This window comes from Oncorhynchus keta, chromosome 31 (genome assembly GCF_023373465.1).
Source record: "Oncorhynchus keta strain PuntledgeMale-10-30-2019 chromosome 31, Oket_V2, whole genome shotgun sequence".
Taxonomy (NCBI): domain Eukaryota; kingdom Metazoa; phylum Chordata; class Actinopteri; order Salmoniformes; family Salmonidae; genus Oncorhynchus; species Oncorhynchus keta.
The window spans coordinates 25546205-25562450 of NC_068451.1; the positions used below are offsets into that span (position 1 = coordinate 25546205).

At 42.1% G+C, this 16246-nt stretch overlaps 2 protein-coding genes across 4 annotated transcripts; both read right to left on the minus strand.

Annotated features, from left to right (window-relative positions):
• Positions 1-582: 582 nt before the first annotated feature.
• Positions 583-4602, minus strand: LOC118367904 (inhibitor of growth protein 4-like). 2 transcript variants are annotated; one of them, XM_052489241.1, is made up of 9 exons: positions 4507-4602; positions 4124-4195; positions 3439-3605; positions 3229-3343; positions 2390-2504; positions 2141-2285; positions 1940-2001; positions 1033-1112; positions 583-948 (listed from the first exon to the last, which is right to left on the minus strand). In XM_052489241.1, the coding sequence occupies exons 1-9, from the start codon at positions 4541-4543 to the stop codon at positions 896-898; spliced, it is 846 nt and encodes a 281-aa protein (XP_052345201.1). In that variant the 5' UTR covers positions 4544-4602; the 3' UTR covers positions 583-895. The 2 variants fall into 2 exon arrangements, with proteins under 2 accessions (XP_052345201.1, XP_035607527.1); XM_035751634.2 differs by lacking the exon at positions 1033-1112.
• A 180-nt stretch (positions 4603-4782) lies between these two features.
• nop2 (NOP2 nucleolar protein homolog (yeast)) lies at positions 4783-15985 on the minus strand. 2 transcript variants are annotated; one of them, XM_052489166.1, is made up of 16 exons: positions 15746-15985; positions 10538-10665; positions 10351-10393; positions 10186-10253; positions 9601-9854; positions 9250-9445; positions 8908-9107; positions 8682-8771; positions 8401-8488; positions 8110-8250; positions 6781-6920; positions 6575-6664; positions 6340-6462; positions 6064-6161; positions 5827-5963; positions 4783-5718 (listed from the first exon to the last, which is right to left on the minus strand). In XM_052489166.1, the coding sequence occupies exons 2-16, from the start codon at positions 10641-10643 to the stop codon at positions 5249-5251; spliced, it is 2244 nt and encodes a 747-aa protein (XP_052345126.1). In that variant the 5' UTR covers positions 10644-10665; positions 15746-15985; the 3' UTR covers positions 4783-5248. The 2 variants fall into 2 exon arrangements, with proteins under 2 accessions (XP_052345126.1, XP_052345125.1); XM_052489165.1 differs by lacking the exon at positions 15746-15985 and adding an exon at positions 11417-11626.
• Between the last annotated feature and the right edge of the window lie 261 nt (positions 15986-16246).

Below are 16246 nucleotides of genomic sequence, written 5' to 3' on the forward strand. Positions count from 1 at the left end.
TCCTCCCACTGACCATCTTCCGTGAACAAACTACGCCATCTGTCTGCAGATAACTGACGCTACAATCTTATTGATACTTTATTACTGCAAACTCAAATATTGCAATATCAAGTACAGTAAATCGGATAACCTCATGCAATTGTAGCTATGCTGCTCAGAACCAATCTACATGATAGAGGACAAGACTGTTTTGAGGTAGTAGCTGTATTCAAACTGAAAATACAATTTCCTCACATGTACCCAGGTGTCAGCTACAGCATTGATATTTCCCTTATGAAATGTATTCTCTCTAAACAAGTTCCATCACATTTAAAATGTAAAAAGTAAAATGTAGTTCAATCAATTAACTACCAAACAGATAAAAGTGCTAATGTCTTAAATGAACCTTTCCTCACTCACGCTGTCAGGATAAAATGCATTTTTTAGAGCACACACAATATAATCGAAAATTCTGTAACAAACTTGAAAGCACAATAGTTCTCGATGGTCCAACAACTGCATCCATTACAATACGTCAATCCACTTCACTCCAGTCAATCACATGTAGTCAAACACACACTATAATATTATGGACACGAACTGTCACATTTTAGTGTTTATTGTTCAGTTACAAAAAAATAGAAACAAAGAAAAAAATAAAACACTAAGCAACTCTCATAACTATCAACTCTCATAACTATCAACTCTCATAACCTTTGAAACATATTTAAATACATCTGTAACCACATATCTCCTTCACACTACATTAAATCAAGTAAACAAAAAAAGAAAGCACCAATTGCTCTATGCTAGAAGACCGATAAACAATGTAATACGATCCTGGGGACAGAAACTGTCATGTTACTTTCTCTTCACTACTAATGTAGTATCCTGACTCTACAACCGGTTGGTTCCTCTACCTTAGGGGCTTACTTTCTCTTTCTGTCTTGAGAGCAGCGTGGACAATACCTGCAGTTAGAATAAAAGGAAATATTCAGTTGTAAACCTTAAAATCCCATCACTATTTCAGCTTTGTGAAAGATACATACTCACCAGCCAGTTTATTAGGTACACCACCCTGTTCATAAAAATGGATCGCTCCTACAGACAGTGAGTCACATGGCCGTGGCTTGCTATATAAAACAGGCAGACAGGCATTCAGTTACTGTTCGATCGAATGTTAAAATTGGCAAAACGAGTGACCTAAGCGATTTTGAGTGTGGTATGATTGTCATTGCTAGGCGCGCCGGATCCAATATCTCAGAAACGGCTGCCCTCCTGAGCTTTTCACAGACGACAGTGTCTTCAGTTTACCGAGAACGGTGTGACAAACAAAAAACCTCCAGTCAGCAGCAGTCCTGTGAGCAAAAACAGAGCGTTGATGAGGTCGGAGAAGGGCAAGAGTCGTACAAGCTGACAGGTGGGCCCGCAAACAGACAAATAACGGCGCAGTGCAACAGTGCTGTGCAGAACGGCATCTAGGAATGCACAACTTATTGATCCTTGTCACGAATGGGCTATTATAGCAGACGACCACACTATGTTCCACTCCTATCAGCTAAAAACAAGAAGAGCGGCTTCAGTGGGCACGCGATCACCAACACTAGACGATTGAAGAGTGGAAAAACATTGCCTGGTCCAACAAATCCCGTTTCCTGTTGCGTCATGCTGTTGGCAGAGTCAGGATTTATTATAAGCAGAGTAAGTCCATGGACCCAGCCCGGTGTCAACTGCGTACTGCTGTCCAATCTGCAGCAACTGCGTGATGCCATCGCGTCAGCATGGACAAACATCCCTGTGGAACATTGCTGACTTGTAGAATCCATGCCACAGGAGAATTCAGGCTGTTCTGGAGCCAAAGGGGGGTCTGACCCTGTACTAGGTGTGTGTATCTAATAAAAAACTGGCCAGTGAGTGTAGTATGTACAGTTAGTCTGTGTCGGTTGGCTGATTCCCTCACCATTTCCCTCTTGGTTTCGTCGTCAGTCCCACGCAGGCAAAGTGGAACCACTCGATGGAACACTGCAAAAACAATAAACACAGGGGTTTGATGAAGTCTGTACACACTGTAGCTTTCAAGACCCAGGATCAACACAACAATATAGGTCAGGTCAGTGCACACACTGGGGGAAACTCAGAGGAGGTTTCTGGGGAAACTCACGTCTGTGTTGTCACAGCCAATCATCTCTCCATAGGACACCTGGTGACACAGGCAGTAGGTGGGCTCATTGGGGTCCACTGGCATGTCCAGCACATCAGAGGGATGCACGTTCCCAAAGTTAGCAGCTGGAGCAGTGAACTCCCCCCTGACAATGAGAGAATGGTGGATGAGTACACACACACAATTAAGGAAAATGAAGGAGATTGTCTTCAAGGAAGGAAGTGATAGAGTGCACAATAACAAACGTACGGCTGGAGAAGTTTGACTTTCTTCTGTGCACTCTTCGGACTGCCATCTTCATCGGAGCTCTTCACTTTAGACCGAGTTTTAGCCACCTTCTTCTCTTTCAGCCCCCTGGACTCACCTGAAATATCAAAACATAGCATTAAATATACAGTGAGCTCCAAATGTATTGGGAAAATGACTTAAAAAAAGAAAATTGTCCATATCGGGTGAATTGTTTAGAAATTACAACACTTTTTGTACATAGTCACCCCCATTTTAGGGGACCAAAAGCAGTGGGACAAATTCAACTTTGTGTATTAAAGTAGTAAAACGTTTATTATTTGGTCCCATATTCCTATATAGCACGCAACCATTCCACCAAGCTTGTGACTGTACAAAGTTGTTGGATGCATTTGCTGTTTGTTTTGGTTGTGTTTCTGATCAATTTGGGCCTAATAGAAATTAATGGTAAATGCATTGTCATTTTGGAGTCACTTTTATTGTAAATAAGAATATCATGTTTCCAAACAATCTACATTAAGGTCGATGCCATGATTATGGATAGTCCTGAATGAATTGTGAATAATGATTAGTGAGAAAGTTACACACAAATATACCGCCAAGACATGCTACCCTTTCACCATTAAGTCACGATTCATTCAGGACTATCCATAATCATGGTAGCATCCACGTTAATGTAGTGTTTAGAAACATTCTTATTAACAATAAAAGTGACTCCAAAATGACAATAGATTTACCATTGCTCGCAATTATTTGATATTTTGAAGTGTGCCAAGATGCTACAAGGCAAACATTCAAGAGAAATAGACCTGCACGTACACACACCCACTACAAATACGTACTTTTCTTTCCCTTACTGGAGGTGGAATCATAGTCTGTGCTCTCTATCTGCTTCTCCTTCAGGTCGGCCTCAAAACGGGCCAGGTCTGTGTCCAGTCTCCGGATGTGCTTGTCCACCTAGGGAACAACCACTGCACTTTAGGATTCATTTGACTGACCCACAAAGGCTCCAATACAAAGGAAGCACAGAGCTCCAAAGTACTACTACTGACCATCTCATAAGTCTGCATGGCCAGTTGCACTTTGTCATCCCCAAACTCCTTGCTTTTGCTGTACGACTGCTGGATCTGCCTCAGAATAGTAAGCTTCTGTTCAGACGAGAGGGTCCTGGCGTTGGATGTGTAATCCTTTGCCAGGGAGTCTATCTGCCCCTTTAGATCTGTGAGAAAGGCAGATGGGTTGGGTGAGAAGTTTGGATAAGCAATTGTTATTGATGCCACTGGTCTGAGAATATCAGCCTTATGTGGTGTGTGTTACTGTGTCACTTGCTTCCACATAACATTTTTTTCTTAATGAAGTATGTGTATCTAGGGCTTTTACAGGTATGAATGGAACTAAGAAATCCCAATAAAGTACTGCTATGTAAAGACGCCTCACAGAATTGTTGTGCAGTTTTTGGTCTATATGACCTGCCGATGTTGGAAGATTAGCAGATCATTGGATGGTAAATTGTTGAGAACCGTGGACATGAATGTTCTTTATTCCTGGTAATCTGGTTGTTATGGAGGCTAGACAGATTTCATTTGCATACATTCATCATGGGCAATTCAAATGCACAACTTGTGGGTATGTGGGTGGGATGACTGCTACTTTATTATGCATTGTAAACATGGTTCACACATACTCTGCAGAGTAGTGAATTGGTCGGTAACATTTGTAGTTGGTGTTATTTCTCACCCTCCGTACGTTGATCCAAGTCCCTCATCAAATTGAAGTTCCTCTGCAGTTCAAATGGCAGGTTCTCTATGCCTGTGATGAGAAATCAACAATCATTAACTTTAACTGATTAATATTCTTTAATACAAACTATTGGTATAACCAAATGTATCTTCAATTTGTGATGATACTCTAGCTAGCTAGGCTACTGCCTAGCAGGCGAAACGACCGTTGGGGTGGCTTAGCTAGGTAAGTTAGCGAGCGGCCCAATTCTCCAAATAAAGCATTCCTTCTTGCAATGCATTGACTAAATATGCAGATAAATTCAAATTGATAGCTAAACTATCGAAAACATTAGCAGATTTGTATCTTTAAATCTTTTAAATAATAGAAAATTAACTCACTGTCCAAATAGTGTTCCAAATACATTCCCGCCGCCATCTTGGAAAATGTAAACAACACAACTTCCGGTGAGGACGAGTTATTTGGTTTGATCCGAAATCAAATCTGTACCGGTATTTTAATATCAATCGATAATGCATAATGATATTGTATTTGCACTGTGCACTGACTTAATGTAATTGATTAAACGTACTGTTAATGAAAACTATCTAATAACATATTTGATGTCATACACAGCCAACAATACTGCAGTAATATACAAAAACACAAGATGGGGGTATATGGCAAACAGAGACATTTTATTGTCTCAAGGATTAGTCTTTACAATACATATCAATTTGATCAAAAGACAATGTAATTAAACCAAACTTATAACATTGCAAGGAAGGAATAAAATGTGAAATGTTAAAATGTTTAACAAGAGTTGAAGTTAGAACTTTGCCCTCAACCACAGATCTAGGACCAGATTACCATATTCCTGACCAAAAACCAATCATCCACGAGGGCCATGAAAAATATCTGATCTAGTATCTGTGTGGTTAGGGACAACATCTACTACTCAAAGGGGGCAGGGGCTCAGGGCCCTCGATGGAGGGCCTGCTGCAGTGATTTTCAGTCCGGAGGGAGGCAATATTTATCCTAACTCTTGTGAAAATTACTTATCGGTCATGACAATTAGACCTCTCTGACAAGTGACAACTGCAAAATAATTTGTCTTCATTTTCATAAACATCTTATACATGTTCATTGTCCAACCTCTTCTTTTTTCAGCAGCTTCTTCAACTTATTGAATTTGTTCTTCCCCATTCTCTTCTTGCTCTGCATGGGGGATTTCCTCTGTTTATCGCCCTTTTTCTCAAACCTGCTCCCTTCCTTTAATTCTTTGGTCGTCTCCCCTTCTGTTTTGACTGTGTTGGACTTCTTGAGCTCTCCGTCCACTTTCACAGTCCCACCATCCATCTTAGCGATCTTTGCCTTTTTCTGCCCGGTTGGTTTCTCACTCTTTTTCAAGGTGCTTGGGTTTGTTGTTTTCTTGCCGATGCTTTTGGCTGGCTTCCCGTTGGCGGTGGCCTTCTGTGACATAGCTGGCTTGCCAGGGACTGGCTTCTGCTTCTTGGACTTGTTCTTAGACCCTGCTTTAGATGGTCCGTCCTCATCAGAGGAATCAGCTGTAACCTCTACTGCCTCAGATGGCTTGGTTTCCTCTTCTCCGTCTGAAAGTGACAATAACAGGATGTTAGTTTTACATAACACAAGTGATGTTTCCATGATACCGGACAAAGCATTGTGGTTTATTCGATCCAAGATGACATCTACTTTACCTTTTTCAACTGCTGTGGTTGGGACAGTGTTGGAGAACTTTTTCAGCTTGGCCACAAAGAAACCGTCCATGTTGTGGGAATGAGGATAGAACCGGCGTGAGAGTTTCAGAGAGGGATGGAATCGTCTCTCTTTGAATCTAAATGGAGGAAATATATTTGTTCATATTGCACGAGAAAAGGGTTTGGGGGTATATCTGGATGAATGTGAAAAATGTAGTGTTCGTATAACCCCTTTACCTGGTGAAACCTTCTTTGCCAAAGTCCAGTCCAGTCTGGACGAGTTTGACGTTTCTTTTCTTGAGAGCGTAGTCCACTACCCACTCGTTCTCCTCCACCTGGTGATGAAGTCAATGAGGTAACTATTCTACTCCAAATTCATTTAACTATCACAGACATTTTGTACATACACCAAAAAAAAGGCTACAATACAAGAAATCATTGCAATTCACTTTAAGTAAAGCCTCACAACGTAGAATGTGTTTATTTGTCATCAGTGTGACACTGTGATCCCACCATGATAGAGCATGTGCAATACACCAGATAGCCTCCAGAGGGAGACTCAGCATTGACCGAGTCGATGGCCGCCAGGATGAGCTCCTTCTGCAGGTGGGCCAACCGCTGGATGTCAGACTCGTCCTGAGTGACAGGACGTAGGATTAGGAAGACATGAACAGGAAGTTGTCATTAAAGGCCAGTGCATACTGTAAATCTAAAGGCCCGTGTAGTGTATAATAGGTTTTTTTCTCACTTTACTGGTCTTCACAGCAGGGTCTTTGGAGATTACTCCTGTGCCTGAGCAGGGAGCATCAAGTAGCACTCTGTCAAACCCACCCATTACCTGCAAATATAGTAACCAACAGGTTAACATACCATCAATGGGTGTAACATACATACTTATATTGTGTTTATACAGTACATGTATAAACTGCATGTAGAGCAAGAACCCCTCATTACCTTGGGGAACTGCCTCCCGTCGTAGTTACAGATCATTGAGTTGGTGACTCCCAGACGATGAATGTTGCCCACCACACTCTTCAGTCTGTCAGCACTGGCATCATTGGCTACAATCACTCCTGTGTTCCTCATCAACTGGGCTGTGGGACACACACATATACACAATAAATAACTAATCAAATACAAAGACAAGTCTTGCCTGTCAAGCCCCTAGATCAGGGGTTCATCATCTTTTTCAGGATGGGCCCAAATGAGAAATTCAGTGTTTTCCAGGGACCGAACCTCATGAACATATGCCCCCCTTTGGGGGCCCTCACCTCGCATGAAAAACATTTTAGTCTTAAAGTTAATTTCCTGCAATTCTACACACTTTGCCATGACTTATGCCATTTTAATATGATATCTGAGTAAGAGTGACTAACAAAATCAGTGGGAGGGCCCTTGGGCACATGCCCTGTGTGCCTGGTCAGTATTCAGCCATGATTAGATAACTGGCTAGACTATCTTACCAATCTAAAAAGTGTTTGCTGACATGGCTAATTACGTAATTGTGAGTAGCTAGGTTTCCATCCAATTGTTAACAGATTTTCATGCAAATATTCTAAAATCTAAATATGCACATTTTCCCACCAGTGGTCTGTTTTCACCAAACCGACTTGCGTGATGACGAAGTGCACACAAAATGTACTTTTTCACGTACCAAATAAATATCTAAAGTTTCCATCATCTTTTCAACTCTACCGACAATTAGTTTCACAGCAGATGGTCTTGGTACGTGCGCTCTCAGCCTACATTAGTTTTTTTATGGATGAAAGCGAGAATATTTGTATTCGTCAAACAGCAGTCATGCATCGATCATCATGTCACCAGAACAAGAGCCTTGATATTTATTGGAGAGGAGCATCAAGCTCATCACCGTGCACTTTCACCACTTTTTTCATCTGTAGACTAATAAATTGCATGGTTTCCCGAGTCACGTTTCCGTCGCCATTTCTCGCATAATTAATTTTACAGACACAAAAAGATCCCACCATGTCGACTGAACAAATTATGACAGCAATTACAGTAATTTATTTATCTAATTTTATACATTATGACTTTACTCGCATAAAACCTGGATGGAAACGTGGTTATTGACTGACATAGCAAGAGAAAAACAGCTGCTGCACAACCAAATGTCAAAAAGATGTTGTTTTCTTCTATCTATTCTAACTCCCATGTCGCAACCCAAGAAAGGCTGCCCTTGATTGTTAGGCTAATTGTAGAGACCAACAGCAGTAAACAGTATTGTGATCATGGTCATTCAACTCTCATTTTTAACATCCTCACCCATATAGGTGGTCTTCCCCCCGGGAGCTGAGCTCATGTCGAGCACAGTCTCCCCCTCCTGGGGAGAGAGAGCCATGACAGGCAGGAAGCTGGAGGCTCCCTGCAGCATGTAGTGACCAGCTAGGTACTCTGGGGTCGCACCTGGGAACGGGAAAACACAGCTAGGGTATACACATCAATTCATGCATACTTACTCATAACACACAGAAAGCAGGATAACAGTAGTAAATAGGGAATTAACAGTCTAATATTTCATACAAACATAAAAGGTTGGAGTGTGCTGGTACTGACCGATGGGTACTGAGGAGTCAAAGATGACCAGGCCCACTTTAGACCACTTCCCCAGAGGATCCAGATTCACCCCTCTGTTGATCAGGGCCTGGGACAAACAACATACATGTCACTCATTCAGTCTGGCAGAGGAACAGGCATTACTAATAGCATCCAATTATCCTTTGGTCAATTCCAAATGGACCCTTAGTCTTAATCCCTTCAGAGAAAAACAAATGCCTAGGGGGTAGGGGTGGATTTGGGGCACCTTTATTTGATCCAAGTTGAAAGAGACTTTTTACCTGAGCCAAGTCCCTCCTCCTTGTCTTCAGTGTATTGGTCCGAATGGTGACAGGTCGCTGAATTTCATTGGCCTCCAGGAAATCAATCAGCTAAAAAGCACATAAAAAGAGGGAAGCCTTAGCTTAGCATGATGACAAAACCATTACAACAAAACATAACCTTCCAAAGATTCCTGTTCATTTAGTGTTTCTATGACATTTGGGAGAACAAAGCAATGACACATACCTCTGACACTGGGAAGATATCCAGCAGTTTGTCTATGAGGAAATTGTTGTAGCTGTAGTAAGTGGAAAGATCCTTTTTGAGGAGAGAGAGGTACTCCGTTCTCTCTTTCCCCTCCTCTCTCTTGGTTGCAAAGTGAGAGAGAACATCCACGTTGTCCTTTATTCTCTGGTGGATGGTCTGCAGGTCTACAAGCAAAACACCTGCAATCACAGGAGAGAGAAAGAAACTCAGTACAGATGGAGTCCACAGGCACTGATAAAGAACATGTAGCAATGTGTAAACAGGCATAACAAAAAGCAGAACTAAACATTTAAAAGGTACAAATCCAAGCTCTAAACTCACCCTCTTTTGCTATTTCCTCTGCTCCAGGTAGAATGAATTTGTCCATCTCATCTAAATTAGCCTGTACAGTGTCATTTTCATCCATGTCTTCATCTCCACTCTTCCCCTTATCCTCATCATCGTCATCATCACTCTCCTGGCCCATGGCTTCCTGCAGCTTCTTCTGCTTCCTGGCAGCTCGCTCGATGGGGAGCAGCTGAACGAGGGATGAAAAGAGGAGTACGGAACAGATGATTCAACAGACAAAGATTCAGCACCTTGCTAAAGAACAGTAAGAACTTTGAAGGACGAACATTGTTTTGCTATTTAGAACATGACATGGACACAAATTCAGTGAATAATTTCACATACCTCCTCTCCATCACCATCTACTTCTCCCTCTCCTTCACTGCTGTCCTCCAATGCACCGTAGTCATCAACCAGGTCATCATCGTCACCATCTCCTTCAATTAGCAGTTTTTTCCCTTTATTGTTCTCCCCTCCCTCTTGTCCCTCGTCCTCTTCCTGCTCCCATTGGCTGTCACTGTCATCCTCGTTATCTGATTGGCCGACCTCACGCTTCCTCTTTGCTGGCTTCAGCCATTCACTATTTTCATCTGTGAATCCTTGAGAGCAGGGGAAACAAACCCATTAAATCGTCATAGACATTCATGGTTATTGTATTGAGAACACAGTGAATGGATGGGGCTGTCTGCCTCTGGATCCGGCAGGGTAGCCTAGTAGTTAGAGCGTTGGACTAGTAACCGAAAAGTTGCAAGTTCAAATCCCCGAGCTGACAAGGTACAAATCTGTCGTTCTGCCCCTGAACAGGCAGTTAACCCACTGTTCCTAGGCCGTCATTGAAAATAAGACTTTGTTCTTAACTGACTTGCCTAGTTAAATAAAGGTAAAATAAAAAAATAAACATGGACTGCTTACAAATTAACAGTAACTTACCTTTTTTTGGCTCCTCCTTCGCAATGCTTTCCTTGGGCTTTTTGGTCACTTGAGCTCGCTTCCCAGCTCTACAAAACATCATCATCTTCAGCAAAAGTGTGTGACACATTACAGTGATTTAAAAGAGGGATTGACAACATAACATCCAAAAGATTACAAACTGACCTTTTCCTGGATCTGCTTGACAGTCGTTTTGGTGCAGTATCCTCTGCAAATGACAAGCATAGTTATTTAGTGAGCCTCCCAGTCATGCATCTTTGCTTTAGTGCCACTGTACTCCCAGCAAGTGAAGTTATACTGAGCATGACTTCAGCTCTTTAGAAGCTGTATGTTATTATAGCATCCCTCTCACCATCCGTTAAGAACTTGGCCAGCTCAGTCTCTGCTCCTTTCTGCTTCCTGGACTTCCGCCCCGGCCCCTTCTTCACATAAGTGGTGGGATCCAACTTCCTGCCCATGACTGACACCTACACAGGTAGTCTGGAGAGAAGATATAGCTCATGATCATGTTGGATTTACACACTAAGGCATAGGATCAGAATGGAATGAAGGTAGTCACTATCTATGCACTGATGGCAGCTCTGAAAGATGGTAGCTTGCTATATTCTCAGTAACATGTTGCTCAGAATCTGTTCCAAGAATGTTGCAAATAACAAAATTATAATTAACGACAAATCAGCTAAACTTGAAGTGTTTATTGAAAATGTTCCTGAAAACATATCACCTCTTACCTGACCAGCACTCTGATGTGGAGAAATAAAAAGCAATGTGAAATCGTCTCTAACATCACGGTGTTATGTAACGTTATTATAATACGTCGAACGTCCTTTTCATATGCCAAGTCGGCATTATTGTCATACGAATGTTTGGTAGTTATCTAGCTATTTAGTTGACTGCTATTTAGTTTAACTGCTAATCGTTAGTACACATTTCCACGCATGCTACCGTTATAAATCAATGGTATCCCCCCCAATATTCAAGTATGGTGATGTGCCGGTAATTAGCTGACGTTAGGTAACGACACATTGACTCCAGTTAAAAACAGACGAGTTGCATTCTAGAGACAAACCAACGTTCATCTCATGAGGTTGCGATGAGCCGCAAAGAATGCTAGTTAGCTAACAATTAGTTAGCTGGAATTGTGTCACATACGCAGTGCAAATCCGTCACCATGACCTGTATATTCACTTGTGTATGGCACAAACAATCAAGACAACTCTCCATAACTCACCTTTGCAATAGTTAAAGTATACTGTATTTATTCGATCCTTGATTCCAGTTCACAGATTAAATTTACGCACGTGTTATTTTCCGAGCGCAGGTTGATTCCCGGAAGAAACAAACATGCGCTTCCGGCGCATGTGATATACGAAGGCAAAATGCTAATCTTTACAGACGGAGCAGTGTTTTCAAACTCTGGAAGTAGGTTGGACATATTCTGTCTCTTTTACATACTAACTGAAAATAAACTTTACTCGTTTCGTGAAAAATGTTCAGTTGGATGCATTGTCCCAATAATGTTAATAATATGTTATTTCCCTAGGGCATTGACGAGCATTGAGAATAATCAACCTTTTTCGATTATATACTAAACAAAAATAGAAACGCAACATGTAAAGCGTTGGTCCCATTTTTCATGAGCTGATGAAAAACAGATAGGAAAAGGCCGCACACTGCTGCTCATGCTCCCAGTTGATATTTATTTACAACAACGTTTCGACCCTTAAATCTTAATCAGGCATCCATATCCCAGGTGGGGTGGAAGGTCCTATATATAGGGCTAGTACTCAGTGACATTGCTTGCTAAAACAGGAGGTAAAATGTATAACATAGGTTCACAATATTAACATTCAATGTATCAAAATATATGATCATACACAAGGAATGTGATCAATATTTCCAGTAATATACATACACATACAATATTAAATTATGATTTATTTTATTTTTTATAATTTGGACATTTTCAAACTGAAATAAAAGATCACAGAAATGTTCCAAAAAAGTATTTATCTCAAATTGTGCATACAGTGATTTATATCCTTGTTAGTGAGCATTTCTACTTTGCCAAGATAATCCATCCACTTCACAGGTGTGGTATATCAAGAAGCTGATTAAAAAGCATGAGCATTACACAGGTGCAACTTATGCTGGGGACAATAAATGTGCAGTATTGTCACACAACACAATGCCACAGATGACTCAAGTTGAGGTAGCATGCAATTGGCATGCTGACTGCAGGAATGTCAACCAGAGCTGTTGCCAGAGGTTTTAATGTTAATTACTCTACCATAAGCCGGCTCCATAGTGGTTTTAGAGAATCAGTATGTCCAACCGGCCTCACAACCGCAGACCACGTGAAACCACGCCAACCCAGGACCTTCACATCTGGCTTCTTCACCTGCGGAATGGTCTGCAACCAGCCACCTGGACAGCTGATCAAAGTGGGTTTGCACAACCAAAGAATTTCTGCACAAACTGTCAGAAAGTCTCAGGGAAGCTCTTCTGCGTGCTCGTAGTCCTGCAGTTCGGCATCGTAACCAACTTCAGTGGGCGAATACTCACCTTCGACAGCCACTGGCATGCTGGAGAAGTGTGCTCTTCATGGATGAATCCCGGTTTCAACTGTACCTGGCAGATGGCAGACAGTGTGTGGGTGAGCGGATTACTGATGTCAACATTGTGAACAGTGCCCCTTGGTGGTGGGGTTATGGTATTGGCAGGCATAAGCTATAGACAGTGAAAACAATTGCATTTAATCAATGGCAATTTGAATGCACAGAGGTACCGTGACGAGATCCTGAGGCTCAATGTCGTGCCATTCATCCGCAGTCATCACATCAAGCTGAAAATGTCCCTGTTCTTCCTTGGTCTGCCTGCATACTCACCAAACATGTCACCCATTGAGCATGTTTGGGATGCTCTGGATCAACGTGTACAACATGTTCCAGTTCCCACCAATATCCAGAAACTTTGCACAGCCATCGAAGAGGAGTGGGACAACATTCCACAGACCAAAATCAACAGCCTGATCAACTCTATGCAAAGGATTCAGATCCAGGCCTTTTCTTTAGGTATCTGTGACCAACCGATGCATATCACAGTTATGTGATATCCATAGATTAGGGCCTAATGATTTTATTTCAATTGACTTATTTCCTTATATGAACTGTAACTAAAATTATTTTAAATTGTTGCATGTTGCGTTTTATATTTTTGTTCTGTGTTAAAGGGAGTGAAAATCATGTAGAAAAACAAATGTCTCCCAAAATATAACATTTAAATGACTTCTCAAAGTGTGAATTACCTGGTACGAAGAACCGCAAATACCAATTAAGCACCACACAACCCCAACTTTATTCCGGAGACGTTTCGTTCTCCTTCATTGACACTCAGACGGTAGTTTTTATTATAGGCAAACAAGCGCGACCAACCGGTACACGCACACACCTAAGCTTTGCTGGCAGTAAGTAGCAGGCTCAAACCAACAGTGTATAGTCGTGGCCAAAAGTTTTGAGAATGACACAAATATTAATTTCCACAGAGTTTGCTGCTTCAGTGTCTAGATATTTTTGTCAGATGTTACTACGGAATACTGAAGTATAATTACAAGTGTCAAAGGCTTTTATTGACAATTACATGAAGTTGATGGAAAGAGTCAATATTTGCAGTGTTGACCCTTCTTTTTCAAGACCTCTGCAATCTGCCCTGACATGCTGTCAATTAACTTCTGGGCCACATCCTGACTGATGGCAGCCCATTCTTGTGTAACAGTATAGACTTTACGTCTGTCCCCTCGCCCCGACCTGGGCGCGAACCAGGGACGGTTCTGCACACGTCAACAGTCACCCTCGAAGCATCGTTACCCATCGCTCCACAAAAGCCGGGGCACTTGCAGAGCAAGGGGAACTACTACTTCAAGGTCTCAGAGCAAGTGACGTCACCGATTGAAACGCCACTAGTGCGCACCACCGCTAACTAGCTAGCCATTTCACATCGGCTACACTTGCATAATCAATGCTTGGAGTTTGTCAGAATTTGTGGGTTTTGTTTGTACACCCGCCTCTTGAGGATTGACCAGAAGTTCTCAATGGGAATAAGGTCTGACACAGGACTGATGGTAGCGCTCACCTTGTCTTCTCCATACAAGCTTTTTTCCGGATGCCCCAAACAATCGGAAAGGGGATTCATCAGAGAAATTGACTTTACCCCAGTCCTCAGCATCCAATCCCTGTACCTTTTACAGAATATCAGTATGTCCCTGATGTTTTTCCTGGAGAGAAGTGGCTTCTTTGCTGCCCTTCTTGACACCAGGCCATCCTCCAAAAGTCTTCGCCTCACTGTGCGTGCAGATGCACTCACACATGCCTGCTGCCATTCCTGAGCAAGCTCTGTACTGGTGATGCCCCGATCCCGCAGCTGAATCAACTTTAGGAGACGTTCCTGGTGGTTGCTGGACTTTCTTGGGTGTCCTGAAGCCTTCTTCACAACAATTGAACCGCTCTCCTTGAAGTTATTCATGATCAAATGGTTGATTAAGGTGCAATCTTACCGGGAGCAACATCCTTGCCTGTGAAGCTCTTTTTGTGCAAAGCAATGATGACGGCACGTGTTTCCTTGCAGGTAACCATGGTTGACAGAGGAAGAACAATGATTCCAAGCACCACCCTCCTTTTAAAGCTTTGCCATGAAAATTAGCTCAGTTCATTTGCATGGCAAAGAGGGACTTTGCAATTCATTGCAATTCATCTGATCACTCTTCATAACATTCTGGAGTATATGCAAATTGACATCATACAAACTGAGGCAGCAGACTTCGTGAAAATGTATATTTGTGTCATTCTCAAAACTTTTGGCCACGACTGTATGTTGGTTGCAGGCTTGTTAGTTTTCTTGCTCCTGGTGACCCGGAGCAAGAAAAAAACCATTTTGTTTCGAACGATCGTTTGAAAACTGAAATGGTTGTTTTTTTGTAAATTGAAATTAATAACAAAACTTCGTCATCATTTCGATCGCTAACATATCCCACTTTCCCAACTCACTGTTTACCCAAATATAGTAACGTTAGCTATCTTTACTTTATTTGCTCGAGCACAACTTGTAATCAACGATATGCCTAGAAACGACCGCAAAAAGAAAGATGTCAAACGAGAGAGAAAATGGAAAGTTAACATTGAACCAAAGGGAACAGTTATAGTAATTAACAGAGGACAAGAGAAAGTTAAACGTAAACCGCCAGTAAAACCACCGGTCAAGTCGCCCGTGAAGCAGCAAACGAAGCCAGTAAAAAACCCAGGTGGTCGGGGCCTTGAAACTGGGGCTAGACGTTTGTGTCAGCTATTGAAGCGTGCAATCCAAGAGAAGAATGGTACAGGAAACGAAAAAGTGCCTTTGCCAAGTGAGTGATTTAGCTAGCTACTTTAGCTTGTTCAATATTTGCTTGCTCATCATATTGTAGCAAATTGGGTTGCCCCCATTCCCAGGTAGCACAAACCCACAGAGTTCCTATCTTTAACAAACCTCTGGCCCGGTGTGGGCTAGATGTGGATGCTAACGTTACCTGGGAATCGGGGCCAGGATGGCATCTGTCAAGTCCTAGCTGTTACACGAAGAGATCGGCACATTTTGACGAGGTCATTATGGTTTGGATCAAGGTTGCTACACTACCCCCATCCTTCGGAGAGCACATTCTTCATATCTTCATATAACTGACGTATGAGAAGAGAATTAAGACAAGAGCCATGAGAGACCGTGCAACAGTCGAGAGACAAGCAGAGAAAAGGACTTTTGAAGCCAGCAGCAGAGAAAGGAAAGGCCTTTAAACCAACAGGAAAAGCTCTGAAACCAGGAGCAAAAACTAAACCAGCAGGCAAGTCACCTAAAACCAGCTAGCAGGGACAAAACAGTTGTTGGAAAAGGTCAAAGGGAAATAGGAGATAGACCAACACATGTAGGCAGAAGCCACAAACCAGCAGGACAAGCATCAACACCAGCCAAGGTCCAAAAAACAGGCTACAAAGCCCCTAAACCTGCAGGAAATGCCTTGAAAGCAGCCAATCAG